The sequence below is a fragment of the Carassius auratus genome, chromosome 41, assembly GCF_003368295.1.
Source record: "Carassius auratus strain Wakin chromosome 41, ASM336829v1, whole genome shotgun sequence".
NCBI classification, from domain to species: Eukaryota; Metazoa; Chordata; class Actinopteri; order Cypriniformes; family Cyprinidae; genus Carassius; species Carassius auratus.
Window position 1 is genome coordinate 2,932,878 of NC_039283.1, and position 21,086 is coordinate 2,953,963.

General features: G+C 37.4%; 2 protein-coding genes across 5 annotated transcripts; both read right to left on the bottom strand.

Moving 5' to 3' along the window:
• Window positions 1-42: 42 nt before the first annotated feature.
• On the bottom strand, window positions 43-3,430 carry LOC113059480 (26S proteasome non-ATPase regulatory subunit 4). The gene is made up of 6 exons (XM_026228010.1): window positions 3,330-3,430; window positions 2,672-2,812; window positions 2,458-2,572; window positions 608-694; window positions 417-485; window positions 43-300 (listed from the first exon to the last, which is right to left on the bottom strand). The coding sequence occupies exons 1-6, from the start codon at window positions 3,353-3,355 to the stop codon at window positions 43-45; spliced, it is 696 nt and encodes a 231-aa protein (XP_026083795.1). The 5' UTR covers window positions 3,356-3,430.
• A 1,654-nt stretch (window positions 3,431-5,084) lies between these two features.
• On the bottom strand, window positions 5,085-20,188 carry LOC113059789 (phosphatidylinositol 4-phosphate 5-kinase type-1 alpha-like). 4 transcript variants are annotated; one of them, XM_026228398.1, is made up of 17 exons: window positions 19,868-20,188; window positions 17,837-17,878; window positions 15,900-15,934; window positions 14,725-14,805; window positions 13,458-13,588; window positions 13,098-13,215; window positions 12,665-12,817; window positions 11,356-11,655; window positions 10,236-10,462; window positions 9,993-10,076; window positions 9,858-9,906; window positions 9,680-9,761; window positions 8,459-8,626; window positions 7,836-7,884; window positions 7,755-7,802; window positions 7,580-7,642; window positions 5,085-7,392 (listed from the first exon to the last, which is right to left on the bottom strand). In XM_026228398.1, exons 1-17 carry the CDS (start codon window positions 19,911-19,913, stop codon window positions 7,308-7,310), a joined length of 1,761 nt encoding a protein of 586 aa, XP_026084183.1. In that variant the 5' UTR covers window positions 19,914-20,188; the 3' UTR covers window positions 5,085-7,307. The 4 variants fall into 4 exon arrangements, with proteins under 4 accessions (XP_026084183.1, XP_026084182.1, XP_026084184.1 ...); XM_026228397.1 differs by having other exon boundaries at window positions 7,755-7,884; window positions 19,868-20,187; XM_026228399.1 differs by lacking the exon at window positions 17,837-17,878 and having other exon boundaries at window positions 7,755-7,884; window positions 19,868-20,185.
• Window positions 20,189-21,086: the final 898 nt, after the last annotated feature.

The window sequence follows — 21,086 nt, forward strand, 5'->3', positions numbered from 1 at the left end:
CAGAGCCTGGAAAAACAGAGACGTTTGGAATGCAGAAAAACGCTAGCCAAGACGTTTGTCCCGTAAAATCTGTGTGCTTCTCACCAGAGCGAGCTCAGGGTCTGCACTGGGATCAACTCCGAACTCAAAGTCACTGGCACCCAGGCCCATAATGGTGCCACCCTCACCAGCCATGATAGGAGAGGACAGAAGAGCATCTGCCAGGCTCGGGCCAGGAGGCACCGTTACCAGGTGAGAGCCTACACCCTCTTTTCCATTCAGGGTGTTCACAAACACGGTCAGCTTATCCGTGTTGACCTCCTGCAATGCAAAAGGGCAAAAACTAAAGGATGCAGACAGTAAAAAAGACACAGAAGATGAGGAGTACATTCTGGAGGAGTGTGATGAACCCCATTCCCTTAGAAGAATGCATTTACCTCTTCTCCAAAGTTAACGATGTCAACGCTGACTTTCTCCTTCTTCAAACGTTTTGCCATCTTCACCAACTGAGTGAGACAGGTCGGAGACACAAATGAGCAGGTGAATAACACATTGCACTGGCCTTCGTAGATACACACTCATGTGGTGCAACTTTTACACCAAGATACATGAAGATAAAAGAACCCACATCTTTCTCCTGGTCCTCCACGGGGCTTCCCACAAAGGCAATGATCCTCATCTTATGGTTCTTTCCCTGTCGGTGTTTCAGTGCCAGCTGTGAAACAGAAGGAGCAGATTGAATCGGAAACATCAATGGTGGTATACTACCATTCAAAAGTTTAAGGATTAAAAAAAAAAAAAAAAGAGAAAGATTTAAATTAAACACTTAACAAAAGTGACAGTTGAAAAAATGTGTGTGTGTGTGTGTATATATATATATATATATATATATATATATATATATATATATAATATATATATATAATATGAATATGAAATGAAGACAGACACAGTTTTTGTTTTATCCAGCTGTATTTACTCAGTACAATTTATACTATATACAAGTGAAAGATATAACACCAACATGACAGAAAAAGACAATCAGAGTTGGAAAAAGGATCCTACGTCCGGAAAATGAATTGTAAACTCAATGGCACACAAAGACGTTTTCACTTTCAAATGTGATCAGCTGTGGTCATTTTGATTTGCTCAGCATGAAAAGAGCTCTCCTGGAGCATTTCAGTCCTTGGTAGTGCAACTGAAGCAAAACAATCAACTCTGGACGGCAAGGCACTGTCAAAAGATATCTGGGATAAAGTTGTGGACAGAAAACAAGTCAGGAGACCGATACAAAAAAAGAAATTCAAAGACTTTATCAATGCATAGAAGCACAGTTAAGTCTATTATTTAGAAGTGGAAGGTATTTGGTACAACACAGATCCTCCCTGGATCAGGAGGGCGCTCCAAAACTGGACGAAAGACCCAAGAGGAATGGTCAGAGAGGCAACCAAGAGGCCTACAGCAACTCTGAAGCAGCTGCAGGAATTTATGACAAAGAGTGGCCATTGTGTGCACGTGACAACAATATCACAATTTCTCCACAAATGTGGCTTGAATGGGAATGTTGCAAGAAAAAAAAAACCATTCCTCAAAAAAACCCACACACAGATGATATTAAAATTTAATTATTTGGCCTCAACACCAAACAATATATCTGTCAGAAATCATATACAGCTCACCATCCAAATAACAGTATTCTTACAGTAAAGCATGGATTTAATAATATCCTGTTATGGGGTGTTTCTCTGCAGCAAGGACTGGAGCACTTGCCAGGATAAAAGGAAAAATGGATGGGGAGAAATACCGTCAAAATCTTAAAGAAAATCTGCTCCCCTCTGCCAGAAAGTTGTCAATGGGAAGAAGGTTTACCTTCCAAGATGACAATGACCCAAAGCACACAGCAGAACTGAGCACACAGTGGTTAAAGGAGATAAATCAGAGCCCAGACTTAAACCCCACTGAAAATCTGTGCAATGACTTGAAGATTGCAAACCACAAACCATCATCATCAAATTTTAACTGAACATGGGTAGGTCTGAAAAGAAGAGTGGGCAAATATTGCAAAGGCTGTAATTTAAAAAAAAAAGGTGGTTCAACAAAAATACTGACAGGTTGGTGTTATACTTTCACTTGGATGTTATAAGTTGTAAATACAGTTGGATAAGACAGGCTCAGACAGAGGATGTAAAATTGGTCAAGTAAACAATACATTATGTGGACTTTACGGACAATACATACTATATGTATGCATGTACTGTCTGTAAAGTCCACATAATTTAGCATTTACATTACCATTTCTGATTTTTCAGCCTATTTGAATGTGCAATGGTAATAAAGTCAAACTGAGAAGGTTACATAAATTTGGAGTCATTTTGACAACTTAATATTAATAAATGCCATTTTTGGACTAGTATAAATAAATACATTCTAAAAAATAAATAAATAAATAAATAAAACATGACGATCCCGTCCACTCACATGTGCTACTCTGATGCCAGTACAGAAGCTGATGACTCCTATGGGCTGGACAGCATGAAGCTTGGACAGGATCCGGCCCGTGTCAGGGGTCAGCGTGGTCAAGACCTCACAGTTACTAAATGGATCAATGGATCTCCAGTTATGCATGTTGTACAGAACTAAGTATATTAAGATTATAACCTGTCAAATAAAATAAAGAAAATCTTCAACCTACTTGGCCAGAGTGATGAGACCCACGTTGTTTTCCGGGTTGCTTCGAGTCTTTGAGTGACAGATGATGTTGACAGCGTCCTGCTGGGCCTGAAGTCTGGTCGGTAAGAAGTCTCCATTGCGCATATACTCACTGTTGTCCACACTAGAAATCATAAACATACACAGTGATGTCCTCTCTACACACCTGCCAAATATAATTCAGCAAGGTTTTGAACGAAGCCTAATTCTCCACGCAAGTGTTCTGTTTAATAGTTAAATATAAGATGCAGTTTTAGTACACAAAGGGCAAGCACAAAGAAGGATTTCAAATCCGGTCTTGACGGTTATTTATACAAACAGCTTAAATTATTACGAAGGATTGAACCAACCAACCCATTTATGATTTAAACAGAAATTGGTTTCATAAGATGACAACTCCGAGAGCCTATGAGCTTTATAACGTGTTCTCTCATAACAAGACAACACAAAGAATGTGTTTAACAGGCTCAATGTTACATCATGACTAAGGAAAACTGCACAACTGTCTATTGGCTCAACACGACCGTTCTCTCACCACCAAGAAACAATATTTCCTAAATAACTGCGTAATAATTTAAAACAAATCACGTTTAGCAAACTACATCTGATATTTTGAAGAATATAAAGTATATTTTTCTCACCAGACCATAGTACTTTCGAGCACCATCTTGAAAAATTTCTGTCGCTCTACGTGACGTAAGCACGGAAGTGAACGATCATTGGTTAATGTAACGCTGAACGATAGGAATTATGGGAAACGTAGTTTATTGTCTATTTCAAAAACTGTTTTTGTGTAAAAATTATTTCAGATATAGTTTATTTCACTTACATCTGCAGTGTCTGTTTGGTATAAGCTAATTTTAATCCTGAGAAAGGAAAAAAAATATATATAGCAAAAAATAATGGTTTAGAAAATATTTTATTCTTTTTAAACAGGAAAGACAATGTGAAAAAACGGCATCACCACATTAATGAAAGATGGTTGGAGAAACATGCTGCAAACACCACACAAGAAAAAGGCATTTCCGTGACTTGCTTACATATTATAAACACGTTTTATACAGGCCTGGTAAAAATATAGTCCTCGAAGCACTTCCAGTTGTCAGTCATTGTCCCTGACACGGCATACATTCAAATGTAGAAAAGCTGAGGAAAAGCTTTAACAGATTACAAACGAATTGGAATATTTACCATTAGAGATACCCTAAACACATAAAATAATAATAAATATATATATATATATATTTATATTGTCAAGAACTTCCCTCCAACCCAAAATAAAATACATATACTTAGATCACAGACACGGCTTTTTGCCAGATTACACAATACATACAATCATCTATACAGAATCCAAAATTCATAGAGGGCTAAAAAAAAATACAAATAAAATAAAATAAAAAGATTAGAAGAGAAACAAGACATTTCTTAATAAATACAATCACTGACATACATGCAGAAACGTTCATATTTCATTAGGTAGGTTGTCTGTTTAATGTCCAGGTTGCCAGCATTTAAACTGGTGTGCACTGTGCACGGCTGATGTGTCTGTGGTGCAAAAACATGTATGAATACAAACACTGGACAAAGCATATGAAAAATAGCTGTCTCTGTTTGACTGACAATTTTACTTTCATTTTTATTTCATTTGTATTTCCAGACCAAAGATTCACATTTGGAATATTAAAGTCAAGAGGTTAAGATATTTTAGTGTGATTTTAGAGGCACAGAACGTCATTCTAGCACATAATAATAATAGATTAAAAAGTACTGTGTGTTAATCAAAAAAAAGGTAGTGATTGTTGTGTTTTTGCAATAAAACCCACAAACAGAAGCAGAAATTAGTGAGACTTAAATTGTGAAGACCAAAAAAAAAAAAATCTGTGATTCCAGAAACCTACCCCACAAGCCAACTGTGAATTAAGCCACTGAGAGCTGAACAAAGATTTCATGGAACATGAATATTCAGAAGAATGAAGACTTTTTCATAAAGTCTTGTGTGCAAGACTTTATGAAAGTAACTTAGTTCCATTATTTTTGACCCAATATCTTTGAACTGAAAGGGGATAGAAATTGACTATAAAATGTAAAAATGTGAATCAGGGCACTGTTAATCTGACTGTACTGTAGGTCTCAGGAGTGTAAATGTGAATATAGGTATCTTTCGACATTCACCAATAATCACATAATTATTAAAGTTTAGAAATAGCATTAAAACCCTGCAATATATGACACAAAAAAAGCCAGAAAAATAGCAAACTGCTTATATTTGATTTTTATATTAATGCCAAAGGATATGTGTGTTATCTGCAGAGGACAAACTGTGAGTTTAGATCTAGTTTTCAGAGATATTAGATTGTTAGCAACATTAGCAACATTAAGGTGCAATATCAAAATGTTCTGTAACCTGATTTAATGTGTAACATTTGACAATGACTTGAAAAAGTCACTGAAAGGATTCAAATCAAAAGAGCAAAAAATAAAATAAAACACAAAGCAAAAATTTACACAAAACGTATGTCCACAGGCATGCTAATTACATTTTGATCAAACATTAAAAAATATCAAAAACAACATAACTACTGCATCCACTGAAGGTTTAGAGAACATTTCTTCAACACAGTCTTGTGAAAGACTGTCAATGTACTTCCTGTTCATATTCTATCTGCATTTTCTTCAGGTCTGCAAAATCAAATCCTTGGGAAAACATCACTTCAGTCCCAAACCTGCATGATTTTAAGAGCGGTTTCATTTGGGACAACACAAAACTGTTCAAGACTACAGTCAGCCCTTATTCTAAATACTTCAAGACTGCAATGTCAGTCTCAGATCTGTGTTTAACACAGGTCTCCAAGCCTGAAATCAGCTCTGACTATTAAGAGAAACTGTAAGTAATCCCTTTCAAATGATAGATCCATTAAAAACCATTTCCTCTGTTAAACAATAGGAGTCAAATGGAAGCGAAAATAGAAAGGCAGATTCACTGAGAGCTTTTACTGAACCAAAGGCTCTTCTGTTAGAAAAAATTGTTCACATGTGCCCTGGTAAAGTCCACTAGTGTCTATTTCTTTCATTCTTTTAATCTTTACTTAGATTATTTAATCTCAGGGTGAGTCTTAAAGTACAACTGTTCCAGAGAACATCTTCATGGCTGTACAGGATTTGAGGTCCTTGGAAATCAAGGAAAACTGGAATTTGGAAATCAGCTATGAATGATCTTAAGATCGACAAAACATCCTGTTCGAATATAAATTCAGCTTACATTCCTTTAATTCAGACTGCTTCAGTCTTGTCTACACACTATGATTGTGTATAATGCTAGAAAATGCTTAGGTTTGTATGAAAGGGCCAGTAAAAAGACTTACAAAACATGCATTGTGTCACAAAATCATCTGTAACCGGTAGATCTGAAATGACTTGAGCAAAAGTCTGCAGCCATAGAATTTTTATGGCTGCATTAAGGCAGATGATCGGAAGACGTCATTGATATGTTAGTTAAAAGATAATAGCTGCTGTGCCAAAAGAGCACATTAGTAACGTTTTATAACGTACAGGAACACAGAATGAATATTTACAGAACTATATACAAAATATTAGAGGGCCCTTGGCATGGCAGCAATATGTGCAGTAACAATATGAGAGAATATGGCATGGAAGCAGGTCCGTGCATTTCTCAACCTTGATATTAAAAATTAGTGGCACCTCAGAGGAGGTATAGTACACCTATCTGTAACATTCAAATGCATTTACTTTTTAACAATTACTTTTGGAATCATTTTTGGTCATTTCTTTCCCCCCATATTTTTGTCGTTCTTATGGCACATGCCGTCTCAACACAGAAAGAGCTGGGAAAACCCACAAATGAGATGCTCTCATCAGATTTACTTAAAAAAAAAAAAAAAAAGTCGTAACAAAATTAACCTTCATATATGTATATACAGAAGCCACTGAGAACTAGATCTTGATTGCTTATCTCTGCCACACACGCTCACCTTCTGAGAGAAGTATACTGGAGCGCCAGCAGCCATTAGTCCTCATCACACCAGTTCAGAGAGATTTAATAGGTTTAAAGACCTATATAAATAAAGATCTATGCAACATAGCCTCCAACGATACTATAAAGTGGTGCCAACTGTGTAACGTCCTCTAGCTAGGTAAAGGAAACTAAATAAGGTTTTGCATCCTGCTTGCTCTGTTTTAAACGTTTAGGAGCAAACAAAGGGAGTAAAGAGTGTGACTGAGATGCTAACATCACTTTTCCAAGCATTTTCTGGTTAAATCTGGTTTTAGCAGCACTTCCTGTGCGACAGAAGAGGAAAAAGCAGGCAAAACTCCTCGCTCAGTAGCTTTTCTTCATTCCCTCTGTCTCTCACTCACTTTTAAAACATACTTCATTGTGTTCTGGCCCTGGAGTTCGTTCTGAAGCTCCCACTGAGGGAAAATCCCCATCATACCCGCGCTCAGAAGCACCCCTCATCTCTTCTGAGGTTCTGTGTCCATCACTTGTTTAGATGCTCGGCTCCTGTGTCACCAGTAAGAGTTCTGCTCTTGCTGAAAAAAACATTTGGGGTTCAGAATGAAAATATTTTCGTTACATTTGTTCATTTAAAATGTACAAATCAAATGTCAGTTTCTGGGATGATGTCTTTGAGTGAAATGGCATCTTTGTTGCTCAACTGTTCATCTAAGCATTCGGCTCCAGAGCTGAAGAAGAGAGCGAGAGAAAGTTTCAAATAACAGCATTTATTTTAAATAGAATTCTTTTTTTAACAGTATGATCAGTTCTGATCAATTTAATGCATCCTTGCAGAATAAAAGTATAATTTATTTTTTAAAGAATGTTTAATCGTGAGAGGTGGTGAGATGAGAAGAGTGTTTGTTAGGTTTTTACCTCAGAGGGCCGCTGCTGTCAGGCTCAGCGACTGCAGATTTGTGCACCTCCACCCCTACAGACCTGGTAATAAATATACCATAATTATACATGGGAAGGTGAAGGCGTGCTATAAAGCGATTACAACAGGAGAGATGATAATGAAATATAACATGCAGAGGATGTGTGGAGGTACCTTTGAGGAGGTGAAGACGATGTCATTCCTGTGCTGCCAGGTGAAGAGTTTGGCAGATCTGTTGCCCCAAACTCACTGGAGCTTCCAGCCAAAGGATTTGGGAGCAGGTCGGGTCTGCCCAGGTGCATGCCTGAGAACAACAATCACACAGGGAGTTATGATTTGATTTATGCCCCAGAGAAAGCACACTATAAAAGCCTATCTGCAGTACATCTGAATCACAGATGAAAAGCATACACAAGAACAATGCTCTTAAATTAATTTTACAGTGACGTCTGTTGTTTAAAATTTTATATAAGGATAGGATGATTGCAGTGTCCCAACTGTTACATCCCAAAATATATATACCATATTTTCCAGACTATAAGTCGCACTTTTTTTCATAGTTTGGCTGGTCCTGCGACTTATAGTCAGGTGCGACATATTTATCAAAATGAATTTGACATGAACCAAGAGAAATTAACCAATAGAAAACATTACCATCTACAGCCGCGAGAGGGCGCTCTATGCTGCTCAGTGCTCCTGTGGTCTACACTGAAAACATAGAGCGCCCTCTAGCGGCTGGAGACGGTAATGTTTTCTCTTGGTTCTAAATAAATGTGATATATAATCCAGTGCGACTTATATATGTTTTTTTCCTCGTCATGATGTATTTTTGGACTGATACGGAAGATACGGTAAAAAGTTTTGGTTGCATTACTCACCACTCTCTCCTTCGGAGTCGGTCTGGTGAGGATGAGTACGGTACAGGAGTCTGGCGTCAGCAACTGTCTGTCCACTGGGAGCAGAAGCAGAAGCAGAGCTTCCCATCGGAAGGCGTCTCACAAAACTCGAACAGCCACTTCGGCTCTTCTTTGAGGGGGATGATTTCACTGGGAACGGAGGGAGGCACAGGATGATGACGTCACAAAAATATTAAAAGCTCAAACGTCTAAAACCTTAAAGGGCTGGTTAAACAAAAAAATTTTAACTGTCGTGTCGTTCCAAACCCATACACCTTCAGGTATTTTAATGTAACCTCAGAGATCTCTGTTCCTCCACTGAAAGTCCATTCCACCAAAACATTCATAAAAGCAAGTCTTTCGACGTGACGCAATATATATGCCATATATGCCGTGACGCTTTATATGACATAGAATTTATTTGGGGTTCTTGATGAGCTTTTTGAATGTGCCTTGATCAATGTTTATATCTGAATAAAATAAAAATTCTATTAGATCTGACCATAATCTTAAGCGATCTTGGATATGGATTACTTCTTCAATTTATTTATGAACTTTCTTAAGCTTGAAATTCAATAGAGAGGTTTAAGGGCCCGTTCACATGTCGCGTCTAAAAACGCGTGGAAAACGCTAGGCGCGCCGCTTTCTCCTTCTTTCCAAAGCAGTTTCTCGGGCAGTTGCGCTACTGAGCCGTCTGCCGTTGCTAAGCAACAATGACCTGCTCTCCATGAAGACGCGGAAATTTCAGCAAAGGATAAATGGATTTGCAGCACTAAAAATCGCTTGCAGTAGCTCTGCTGCTAAATTTATTTTAAAATGGCAATCCATGTATGTATGTATGATCAAGTTGTTACGGGAAATGATGAAGCTGATTGGTTAGTTCTTGTCACATGACCCGCGGTGCGCTTGCAGCATTCTCAAAAGTTGAGATATTTTTAACTTTGCGGTGCGGACGCGCCTGGAAAAAACGAGCGCGTCGCACCGCGTGCGCGTAACCACCACATCGCACCGCGTGCGTGTAACGACTGCATCGTGCATACATTGGAAATAACGAAACTTAAAAAAGACGCGATATGTGAACGGCCCCTAAGAATATAATTTCACTTGTGTTTCAAAGAAGAGCAAATATCTGGCATTTGGATCAACACGAGGGTGTGTAATTGATGATGCAATTTTATTTTTGGGTGAAGTATCCAGACATACGTGTTTTCTTAAAAACTGTGCTGCACATGAAACGCTGGAAGCGCTCCGCATAGAATCCGGGGCGATGTACAGAGACCGTGTCCTACAACGTAAATGACATAAATGCTTATTCTCTCACATGGAAGCAAAATAACAATAATATCTACTTGAAAATGACTTGCAGGAACTAATGACTTACCCCATCGTGAACCAAGGCCTTCCAGGAATGCTCTATTTTTTTAATAAATCTGAAGGAAGAATAAAATGAGAGATATTAATGATGGTCACAAACATGTAAAAAATGCACTCTCAACTGTTGTCTGCGAGTAGTCACCTGTATGACTGTAATATGTCGATGATCCCAATGTAAATCAGTATTCTCTCTCCTTTACCGTTGCGTGCAGGGATTCCTCCCCATCTACAGACAAAATGTGTTAAATATGACTACCATACCCTGCAGCCAAACGAAGAAACAATACATGAGATTTTAAAGTGAGACAGAGATGAAACCAAAGGGGTAGACATAAGACATGCATTGAAAGCAGATGGATGTGAGTCAAATAAGATGTTGACTTACTGGTCCTCTGTTTCCAGGGTTCCTTTCCCTTTGGCCTCTCCCTGTATGGCCTCCATAGCGGTGCTGTAGAGAGCTTTCTGAGCCTGTGGCCTCCTGTGGTCCGGCGTCACGGCCCCCTCGGACCCCCCGGCCTCTACTGCCCCTGCTCGCTGCTCACGGGACGCCTGATCGGAGTTATGGATTCCCACCAAAAGACTGTAGTCCATGATCTTAAAGCTTTGCAGCAGCTGTCAAGTGCAGAGATGGATCAACAGAGGCAAGAGAGAATAACAAGTCCTTGTATTTGACAATATTCAATATGTGTGTGTGAATATTTACATATCCGTGTTAAAAGCTTTCTTACTCTCTTTCAACACGGGAAGCATCTTTTAAAACCTTTGTAGCCAAATAGATTCAAAATGTAAATAATTATTATCTTCATTTATATGACCCAATAGAACTACACATAGTAATAAACAGCAACATTTACATTTTATATGTTGTTAATAGAACATACATGTCATCAGGAGACTTAAATTAAAAGCACAATAAAACTGATTTATGTCATTTTCTACACTACATCACACAACCATTCAAAAGATTGGAGTAATTGTTTTTTTTTAAAGAAATTAATATTTTTATTCAGCAAGGAGACATTCAATTGATCAAACGTGACATACAGTGTTGCTTATATTTCAAATAAATGCGGTTCTCTTAATCAAATACAATTTTCCCACAATATTAAGCAACGCAAACTTTTTAAACTGCGACAGTAACAAAAATGTTTCTTGAGCAGCAAGTCATCATTTTAGCATGATTTCTGAAAGATCATGTGACACTGGAGTAATGATCCTGAAATTCAGCTTTGCTATCACAGCAACAAATAACTTTGTGTTAATTGAATATATTCAATTACAAAGCAGTTATTTTAAAATGTAGTAATATTTCAACTATATATATATATATATATATATATATATATATATATATATATATATATTTTTTTTTTTTTTTTTTTTTTTTTTTCTTATTTATATAAATACAAAAGAAAATTGTGACTATTCATTACACATGGTCATAATAATCCTGGATTCTACATTAGAACCAGCACATGATAACGCTCAAACACATGCATGCTCACCAGGCAGTCCCGCTGGATGGTTTTGGAGAGGGCGTTGTAGTTGTCTGGTTCGAGCTGGATGCCCTCGGGCATATCCTGGATGAAATCCAGATCTTTGTAAGTGGGCACGCTCTTCTCTCTCTCTTTGGGGGAGGCACGGCGCTTGCATGTGGAGCCCTTCAGGTCATATTTGAGGTGCATAGGCACACTACGGGGCAACAGGTTATTCATTGCAACAATCCGGATGTTCTTTCCGCCCGCCTGCACGCAATATAAGCCGTAAAACTTGGGGAGCAGCGTTCTCTTGTTCTGATTCAGATTCTGAGGGGAGGAGGAGAGAAAACAGAAACACAAATTTGGTAATAACACAGTTTGGGCCTGGATGGTTGCTACAGTTTCTTATTAACATGATTTATCCTTTTAAACAGAACCCATTCTAGACAACAGTATCTAAAGTAAGAGTGCACACTAGGTCAAAATAGCTGAAAAACTAAATTTAAATTTTGTACTTAAGTATTATCAAAATTCAGATTCTATTCAAATTTAAAATGCATAATTTCAGTTAGGGTGAAGAAAAGCTTTTGGCTTCTCTTCTGAGGCCACAAGAGGGCACATCGAGCATAATATTACTAATGCACGTTTATTCAAAGCATAAGAAAACATGACTGTGGAAAAAAAAACATAATATTTCAAATAATGTTTATAAACCAATTATAATTAATTAAGTTGCTTAAACAACTATAAACAAAACTGTGTCATGTATGTATGCATAGTTAAATAAAAAGGGCGGAAAGCCAGTCACACAAGAATCCTTTTTTAATTTAAAAACATGAGATGCAGTGGGATGGGGAACAAAAACCCACCATAAAGTCATGAGATATGTTTTTAAAAAGTTGAACTTAAATTAATTTTACATTTCTTTATAAACATGCGTCTCTCTTGTGCGAGACACGAGTACAACAGTGTCCCTCTAGAAAATGGGCAAAATATGTGCTTGGTTTCAGTTTGTAAATTCAGTTTGTGATGTAAACAAAATCTTCTCCACATTGATGTTCTCTTTTTTTTCTAGTGGCTTCAACTGGATAGGCTAACATAACCTTATAATGCAATGACACCTACATCGTCATCGCATCTCGTGCACCACTGGTGTGGATGCTAATATCGTTATCTTTATAGTTATCGTTCTTGGTGTGAACGGGGCTTAATGCACACCTAAAATTCAAATGCAAAAACGTTGGATAAAATGTGGATTTTTATTTGAAATTCGACGAATATTCGAAATTCTATTTTTTTTCCACAGCCCTAGTGCACACTAGTGAGAAACTCTCACCATGAAGTAGCCGGGCAATAGCTTCTGCAGGAACTCTGCCTCTTTGTGCTGCACTGTTTTAATAATGAACTCATCATCGCTTGTCACATAAAATATCGATCCACTCGCTCCAGGGTTGGACAGTTCGATCAAAGGATCGTTGCACAGAGAGTACTGCAGACAGAAAGAAACCACAAAATCATATCAGGCATGTCTCTTAGGAGAATGAACAAATAAAATATGGATGGATCAATAATTTATTACATGGTATTAAAATATTATTTAACACAAATTTCATCATCTCTTATTCGAATCTTTATATAAAGATTATATTTTACTACAAACTTTCAATGGGTCAATAAACTTATTGTATGAGTTTATTCTCACACCACCAGTTTCTAAACTATGTTCACAAGAGCGCTCAAGCTGTGAGTGTGTTTGTGGTTCAGCTGACCAGATAATCGTCAGGTCGAATGCCGAAGAGTTCCCTGAAATAACGGAAGGCGATGGGGGCGTAGGTCTTAAACCTGAAGTCACCGTGGTGGTGTGCTGGAGTCAAATTACTTCCTTCACTGCAGCAGGAAAAAACAGAGACAGGGTTATGAGTTTCTGTTTTATTAAATATAAAACCTGCCAAGCTGCGCATTATTCAGTATGAAGATGCCTGTAGTGACCAAAGGCTCTGGTACGGTTGGCATGCCACTTGGTTTATAAACAAAGACTTAACAACGGTCATCACATCGATTTAAATCTATTTCAAATATATCTACACAACATGGCCGAGTATTTCTGGGAAACATGTGGGAACAGTGACCTCGGGAAGAAGATGCTCTCCACTACATAGAAGTCCTGCATGAGAACGTCTCTCTCTGCTTTCTGACTGAGGCTGCCCACCGTGTGTGTGATTCCCAGCTGGATGGCACCTTTGAGGGCGGAGGAAGTCGTCTACAGACGAACCAAGAGAACATGTGAGAATGCATGAGAAATAAGTGCAACGGAGAAGACAGATGGGAAACACTAAATACGCATCACAATGATTGTTTTAAACAGCCCACAAATGAGTTGTTATATAGGTGGTGTGGGAACATAACGCATTAAAAAAAAAAAAAAACGTAATTTCCAGAAAAACAAATGCTGGGATGAGTGGGAGAACTATGAGATATATTGATATTTTCTACTCTTGACAATATTCATATTGTCAACAATGTTCATTTAAAAAATTTCATCCAACAACTCAAATCTAATAGAACAAAACAAATAAATAAATAAATAAAAACACGTTTTTAAGAGTACATTTAAAAAAGAAAAAATATGTTTAATAATTTATGCAGAAAAATGTAAAATTCTTAAAAAATGACTAGATTTCCAAATGTGCAAAAAAATCCTGTATAATGGTTTATCCTAAAATGTTTTTAAATAATATGAAATAAATAAATAAAGATCCAAACCAAGTCAAGTGCCTGATAAACCTTGTTCCCTTCATCCTCTGCACCGCTTCTATGATGTTTACATGGCCCTTCTAGTAAAAAAGCCATGTTTTCAAGACACTTTGACTAAACAAAATGATTAAAAATAATATTTAACATTTTGTGTGCTTCAATTTAACAATACATAGTAATAAGCCGAAATATTTTCCAGATATGTATTAAAGATGATGCTTCTAATAATAATTATAACAAGAACAGTAAGAATAATAATGATAATTTCGTAATTCACAAAATAAAAAAATAAACATAAAAAAGATGAAGCAATCTGAATCGCAGTTTTGTAGTGATTTAAATCCACGATTGGCGGGGTAACGCTACAACAGTTCTTGCTACTTAAGTTTAAATCAGAGAGAGTTGTAGATCTGAATGCTTTTATAATAAAGGATGCATCATGAAACATCATGATGGGCAAATGGAAAGAACTTTAATATCACCGGGATATTTACAATGTTGCTTAATTTTCCATCATTTCAGAATGTGTCATGATAATCTCTTTTTTCCTTTCCCGACTCCACCCTTCAGTCTATTCCTCTTTTCTAGCCCAGTTCCCCTCTCTTGCCCTTCCTCTGTTATCAGATCTGACTGCGAGCTGACCTTTTTGTAAGTTGTTTCTCCAGTGGGGTCAACTCCTCTGTGACCAATAGTCTTCTTCATACTCTGAGATGATCCCGGCCCCTATTTAAAGAGACAGAGACAAAAATGAGTGACAGAGAAAAAGGGAGAAGAGAAAAAAGCATCTGGTTTCATGTCAACAGAGAGGATTCTAGAGGCCTCGACTCGGTCCAGGTTTGACTTCCTGTTTGTCAGGTGTTTCCTAGAGTCAAACACACATTCCCGTCCGCCTTGATACATGTGGATCTACAGCTGATACTGAGAGTAATGTGTGTGTGTGTCTAACGGTGTCAATATTTTCCCTGTTCAGGGTCCGTCTCACATGACTGTTTGATCAACACACAGTAACAGTAAGTCAAGCTTACTTCTGCCTGCAGGGCTCACGTGTTCACATTCCTCTACCAATGTCCAGCAACTAAAATACACTCACACTCAGGAGAAACTGTGTGTGGACACTGAGCTGAGCTTTTACAAGTGCTTGGCTAACAGATGAGGAAACAAGGGAAGGTGAAAATGTTTGCATGAGCCACTGAAGCCCCGAGTGCAGAAACCAGTCGTACAAAAGATATCCTGATAAAGCAAGAGGCTGTGCTATATTGTGAATGCATTCATGGCTAAAGTGCAATGTTAACAATTCAGAAATCACTATGTTTACTATAAAGCGTAGCATCAAATGCCTTTTTACTTATAAACTGGTCACTAATGGGCAAAAATTTATGCCAATAAATACATTCATAACATAATTAACATCAGTCGATTCACAACTATCACAGTGAGTTATTTAATGCTCTACAGAGAAAATTATAATGCATTATTAAATACATATATTTACATATATTTACATATAATACATATATTTAAATACATATATAAATACATATATATAAAAACACTGTATGTTAATTATTTCAAAGTTTCATTTAATATATAAATGCACTGAGAAGACTCATGTATGCACTTCCCTTCCAGTTAGGTTATTCTTACACAAAATATTAATGTAAATCTAGAAAGACCAGTAACATGATTTGTTGGAGAAAAACAAATTTAGTGATGAAATGCTAAAACTGCAGTCATCACATTTAGAATTGGAATAGCTATTAAGAAATAAGTTTTATGAATTACAGAAATGGAGAAGTCCCACATCAGATCAGTCTTACCTCCGTCAATGTCATCTTGCGAATTCCGCTGGACCCTTTCATGTTGGAGGGAGAGAGAAGAAGAACAAAAACATTCATATGTTTTATAATTTGGGTCGGAAAAAATCGGATATGAACTTCACAATTCCGGATTCCTTTTAAATGAAATTATTACTTGAAATCGGCAAAGATGCATCAAATTCATCAAAAGTGAAAGTGCTAGTAAAACATTTCTATTTGAAATATAAGCTGCTGTTTTGAACTTTATATTTATCAACAAATCCTGAAATATTATCACGATCACTGATTCTCAAACTGTTTTCAACATTTACAATAATAAGAAAAGCTCCTGAAGTGCCAAATCTGCATAATATAATGATTTCTGCAGGATCATGTGACACTAAAGACTAAAATAATGGCTGATGAAAATTCAGCTTTGCTATCAAAGCAATAAATGACATTTTAATATATTAAAATCAAAAACATTTGAAACTGTTAAAAAAAAATTCACAACATTACTTGTTTTACAGTATTATAATTTTCTTTTGGATCAAATATTTGCAGCCTTGGCGAAAATACAAACTAAAAATTTTGCCAAACCAAAACTTTTAAAAGATGCATGCAGTCTGTACATCCTTTAATAATGAAAACTAGAAAGCGTCTCAGGTCTCACATTCAAAATGTGTCGTTCATCTCTGCTCCTCTGGAAAAACAAGCTAAAGTTCTTACAACCTGACAATGTCACGGGGGGCAAAATCTGTCATGAACAGCAGGGGTGCCAGACGATCAGCAGACTGTCACACCAGATGCTTTCCGGACACTTACTCAATAAACAACAAAGGACAGGATCACAGTCTAAACACCCGGAGGCCTCAAATTGTATGGGAATACTTTTTTTGCATTGATTCAAATTGACTGCATGTCTTCAGGCGAGACAGAAGTTATACACAAACCTTGTCTGCCTGTTGTCAACACAAACAGACTGAGATGCACCAGCATAGCAACTTCAACCTGCCAAGAGTTTGATATTATTAAACAATCTGGATTAGAATCCAACCTACAGAAATAGTAACGTCTCCGGTTACAGAACCTAACCTCGGTTCCCTGAGAAGGGAACGAGATCTTGCATGCAGCTATGCTGATGCATTGGGGAAACACTTTCCTCAGAATCTTTCGCCGTGAATAAGACTTGAGCGTAACACGGTATGAACACAACGTCTCGTTCCCTTCTCAGTTGATCTGGGGAGCAGGAGACACGCAGGCTTTGCGACTGTAGCAACTCCCTGCCAGCAGTGTCAGTTCCTGTAACCAGGGACCGTTGCGTCACAGAGTACGAGCACTATCCTTCCTACATTAACAACCAGTTGTTCATTTCAGTTCTGTACACCCTGCAGAATTTCTGCAAAATGGTGAATTCTGAATTTATTCAGGAGTCAGTTCGGTTGAAGAAATCTGGCTGATGCTCACATAAATGATTGAACTGTGTGTCTAAAGAACAGGATTAAGCACAAAAAGGTGAACTGATGACCAAATGTTCATGGCCAGTGCAGCTAAATTTGGTTATTATAGTTTCAGTCATTCCAGTTTCAAGAGTAAGTTATGTTCCATACACACACAAAACTATAAATTAGGGGATCTACTCCAATATCTGAATTCGGCTGTCACGCCTGAAAGACATGTACTTGGCCTATGTCCAGTGTTAAAGTGTCCAGTAAACTGTGATACATTTTTACTTGTTCCTACAGATTGCTGGGCCCTTTGATCATCAGCAGTCTGAAATATCAATTCCAATTCCCATCTGTCTTAATAACATAAACAGATGAGTCACAGTTACAGCTTTAACTTTCATTACATTCCACCGATCCCCCAGTCATCAAGCTTAAAACACCACTGCAAATGAAAACCATGCAAGAGACAAGCCATTCTGGTTATTTGGCACAACAGAGTCGTGCATGTACCTCTCCGTGAGGCCAACAGCCTCCAAAAAGGAGTCCTCAGATCTGTAGGGGTAAGAAAGTTATTTTAATGGCTTAAACCAGTGTGACCCAAAATGAACTCTCTGAATGGGTGAGAAACAGGATGGAGGTTATTTGGATGGGTATTTGTTGTTTGTCTGTTCGGATGGGTGAGTGGTTGTTGTTCGTCTGGATGGGTGGGTCTTTATTTGGATGAGTGGGTGTTGGTTTGTTTGTCCGTTTGAATGGATGGGTGTTGTCTTGTTGGTTTGGATGGGCAGATGGGTACAAGGATGAAAGAATGGGAAGATGGACAGATAGATGAGTGAGTACTGGATGGATGGATGGGTACATGGCTAGATGGATGCACAGTTGAGTGCAGGTGAATGGACAGATTAATGTTTTCCCAGTGGGAAATTTAGGTTGTCTCATAGTAATGACACGAGTGACACCAAACAACAATTATAAAACACAATGTTAAATAGCACATCATAAAATTAAAACTTAACTATAAGTGCATAATTTGATTAATCAAAACATATTTTAAAAATTCAGTTGGCTAAATTCCATAAAAATTACGGCTTTGTTGTGCATTACATCCTTAAACCACAAAGCAAGTGAAATGTCCACTAAGAGAGAACACATGGCTCATCTCTTGAGCTAGTCTATATTTAGGTCAAGCTTTAGAGATACACTTTCTCTCGAGAAAAGTAGGCACCAAATCTTGTACCTCGTGCACACGGAAACAAACACACTTTTGAGGTCATGAACTGTGGGAAGATGATGTGCTGTCTGTGAGATGCGATTTGAGTTTTAGATGTCCACCAGTCTGTCCCATTTCATCTTGGTGAGCGCGGTGGTTTCTGTCCTATTTTCACATTTATATTTAGAGCAAATGAACAGCCTGGGCCATCATCAAGACAGCGTGCATGTGTCTGAGAGCACTAAAAATACTTCCAAATAGTGCACTAACTACATCCTAATGTGCGTTACCCACACAACAACCAATGATATTCTGAGCTAACAGACAAAACCACCCAAATAATGACCACCTGACTGACTTCAGCACCTCAGACTAGTGAATATCCACTTAATTTCCCAAGGGATGATATTTTTACTCAGTGGTCAATGAAGACAGACAGAGAGTCAAAGAGGACAAGCACTGTTAATCCCATTTACATCCCAAAAACTAATTAGCTAATGCACAAACAGAAACCGTTTGAAGTGTCAATGAGATGAATGCATTAGGACTTGTTACAAACAGCTGAAATATAATAGCATTCTCACACACAGTCAGTGTAATGAATATTTAGATCATGTTTGCCATGATTTAATCAGTGACAAAATAACTTTAAGCTCCAAAAACGACATACATTTATTTTTATTTTTTTACAAATTTATGTTTACATAGATTCCTGCAAACCTTCTCTATAATTCTAAAAAGTTCTCAAAACACACACCGACACACACACACACACACACACACACACACAGACAGACAGACAGACACACACACACAAAAAAGATAAAGATAAAAACAGAGTCAATAAAGTGATAAATGATCGTCCTGTGCGGTTATTGAAACTCGACAAGATTTGTAAAGAGAAATCCATAGAGAAGGGTTCATTCTAAACAATAAATCCAAAACGCTTTGTAACTGAATTGTATTTTTTAATGAAAGTTATTAATTTTTAATATTAGCTCAGTTACATGCTTGATAAGACTGGGCTAGGTCGCTTGTAGCATGTTAGCCACATCATCTTTCTGGATCAATTCAGTAAAACCTTCACTTCATACACCAACTGAATTCAATTAATGACACATACACATATCTAATAAGTAACAGATACATTACTAAGTAATAACTATAATACATGAAATGTATTTTGTTGTTTGTTGAACGAAAGGCTTGAAGTCAGTAAACATGTTGAATCAATCCAGAGCTGGTCAGAAAACTGTGGATCCATGGCAACAGATCAACATTAAAACACAGATGACTCAATATCACTATAAAAACATGATGATTTAATTTACCTGGAGGGGCGGATAAGCCCGTGTCGGGTGGACCGGCGGACGCCATGGTTATTCGGGTTTACTGGACCGATCCTGACCGGAACCCGAGCGACACACAGTGTCCGGTTCCGCCCGGACCGACTCTCTAGCGCCCTTCACTGTCACTGACCTATCCGAGACTGAACCACTCATTTAATAATGCAAAAAGCGTTTCTGACCACAATATAAGCTACCATTTGATATTTTACCTTATATTACATACGATGATCTAATTTATATCCAAATAATAATTTATAATCCAAATAATATAATGTGATATCCGCGACAGTTTTGCCTTGTCAACGACCCATTATTAGTTTGTGAACCAAGCCTTTATGTACAGAGCTAAAAATAACCAAATTGTTCACAGAACAGATAACATCTTGCACAGGTTGAGCATGCATTACTATTTAAAAGTCATCATTGAGTCACACTGGGGGTAAAAATTGTTTATATATATATATATATATATATATATATATATATATATATATATATATATAATTAATCAAATGATTCGCGATACACACTTTGAAGTCCCGATCTGAAACAAATGACTCGTGATACGCGATCCGATTAGAGCGCTTCGAAACAGTGAATCGCTTTGCGACGCAATATTCGCAATATTTTAACTGATATTCGGAGTTTCAAAAAGCTTGTGGTGTTCTTTGCTCGCTTTCTCTATATATTTTGTTGTTTGAATAACAGTGGACATTTAATCATTACAATTAATTCGTCTAAAATGTTTTTATTAAACTGGGAACACTAAATACAGTCTCCGTCGAAGCATTTCATTTCATTAAGAACTTCAAAAGCATCCGCCCTCTGTCCCCCCACAAATCGCAACCTGTATATAATACAGAAGAATGTTAATGATGCTGTGGGGGAACAACAATCCTAAGACTTTATATTTATATTAATATAGAATGTGTTATATTGTCGGGAGGGAACCAAACATTCTGAACGGTCCAAGCAGTTCAACTTTTATGAAAAATGCTCAAAACGTCTCTCGATAACATTTTGCAGGAAAATTGCATAAAACATTCATTTTTAAAGACACAAACAAGAACTGGTAGAGGTTTGGTTCAACTCATACTGATAATATGTGCGCTCTGCAAATAATGCTCCACGATCAACAGAAGCTGGGGGCAGTTCTTCCTCCCACTGTCATTCTTTGTCTTGCTCATGTAGTGCAGGAACA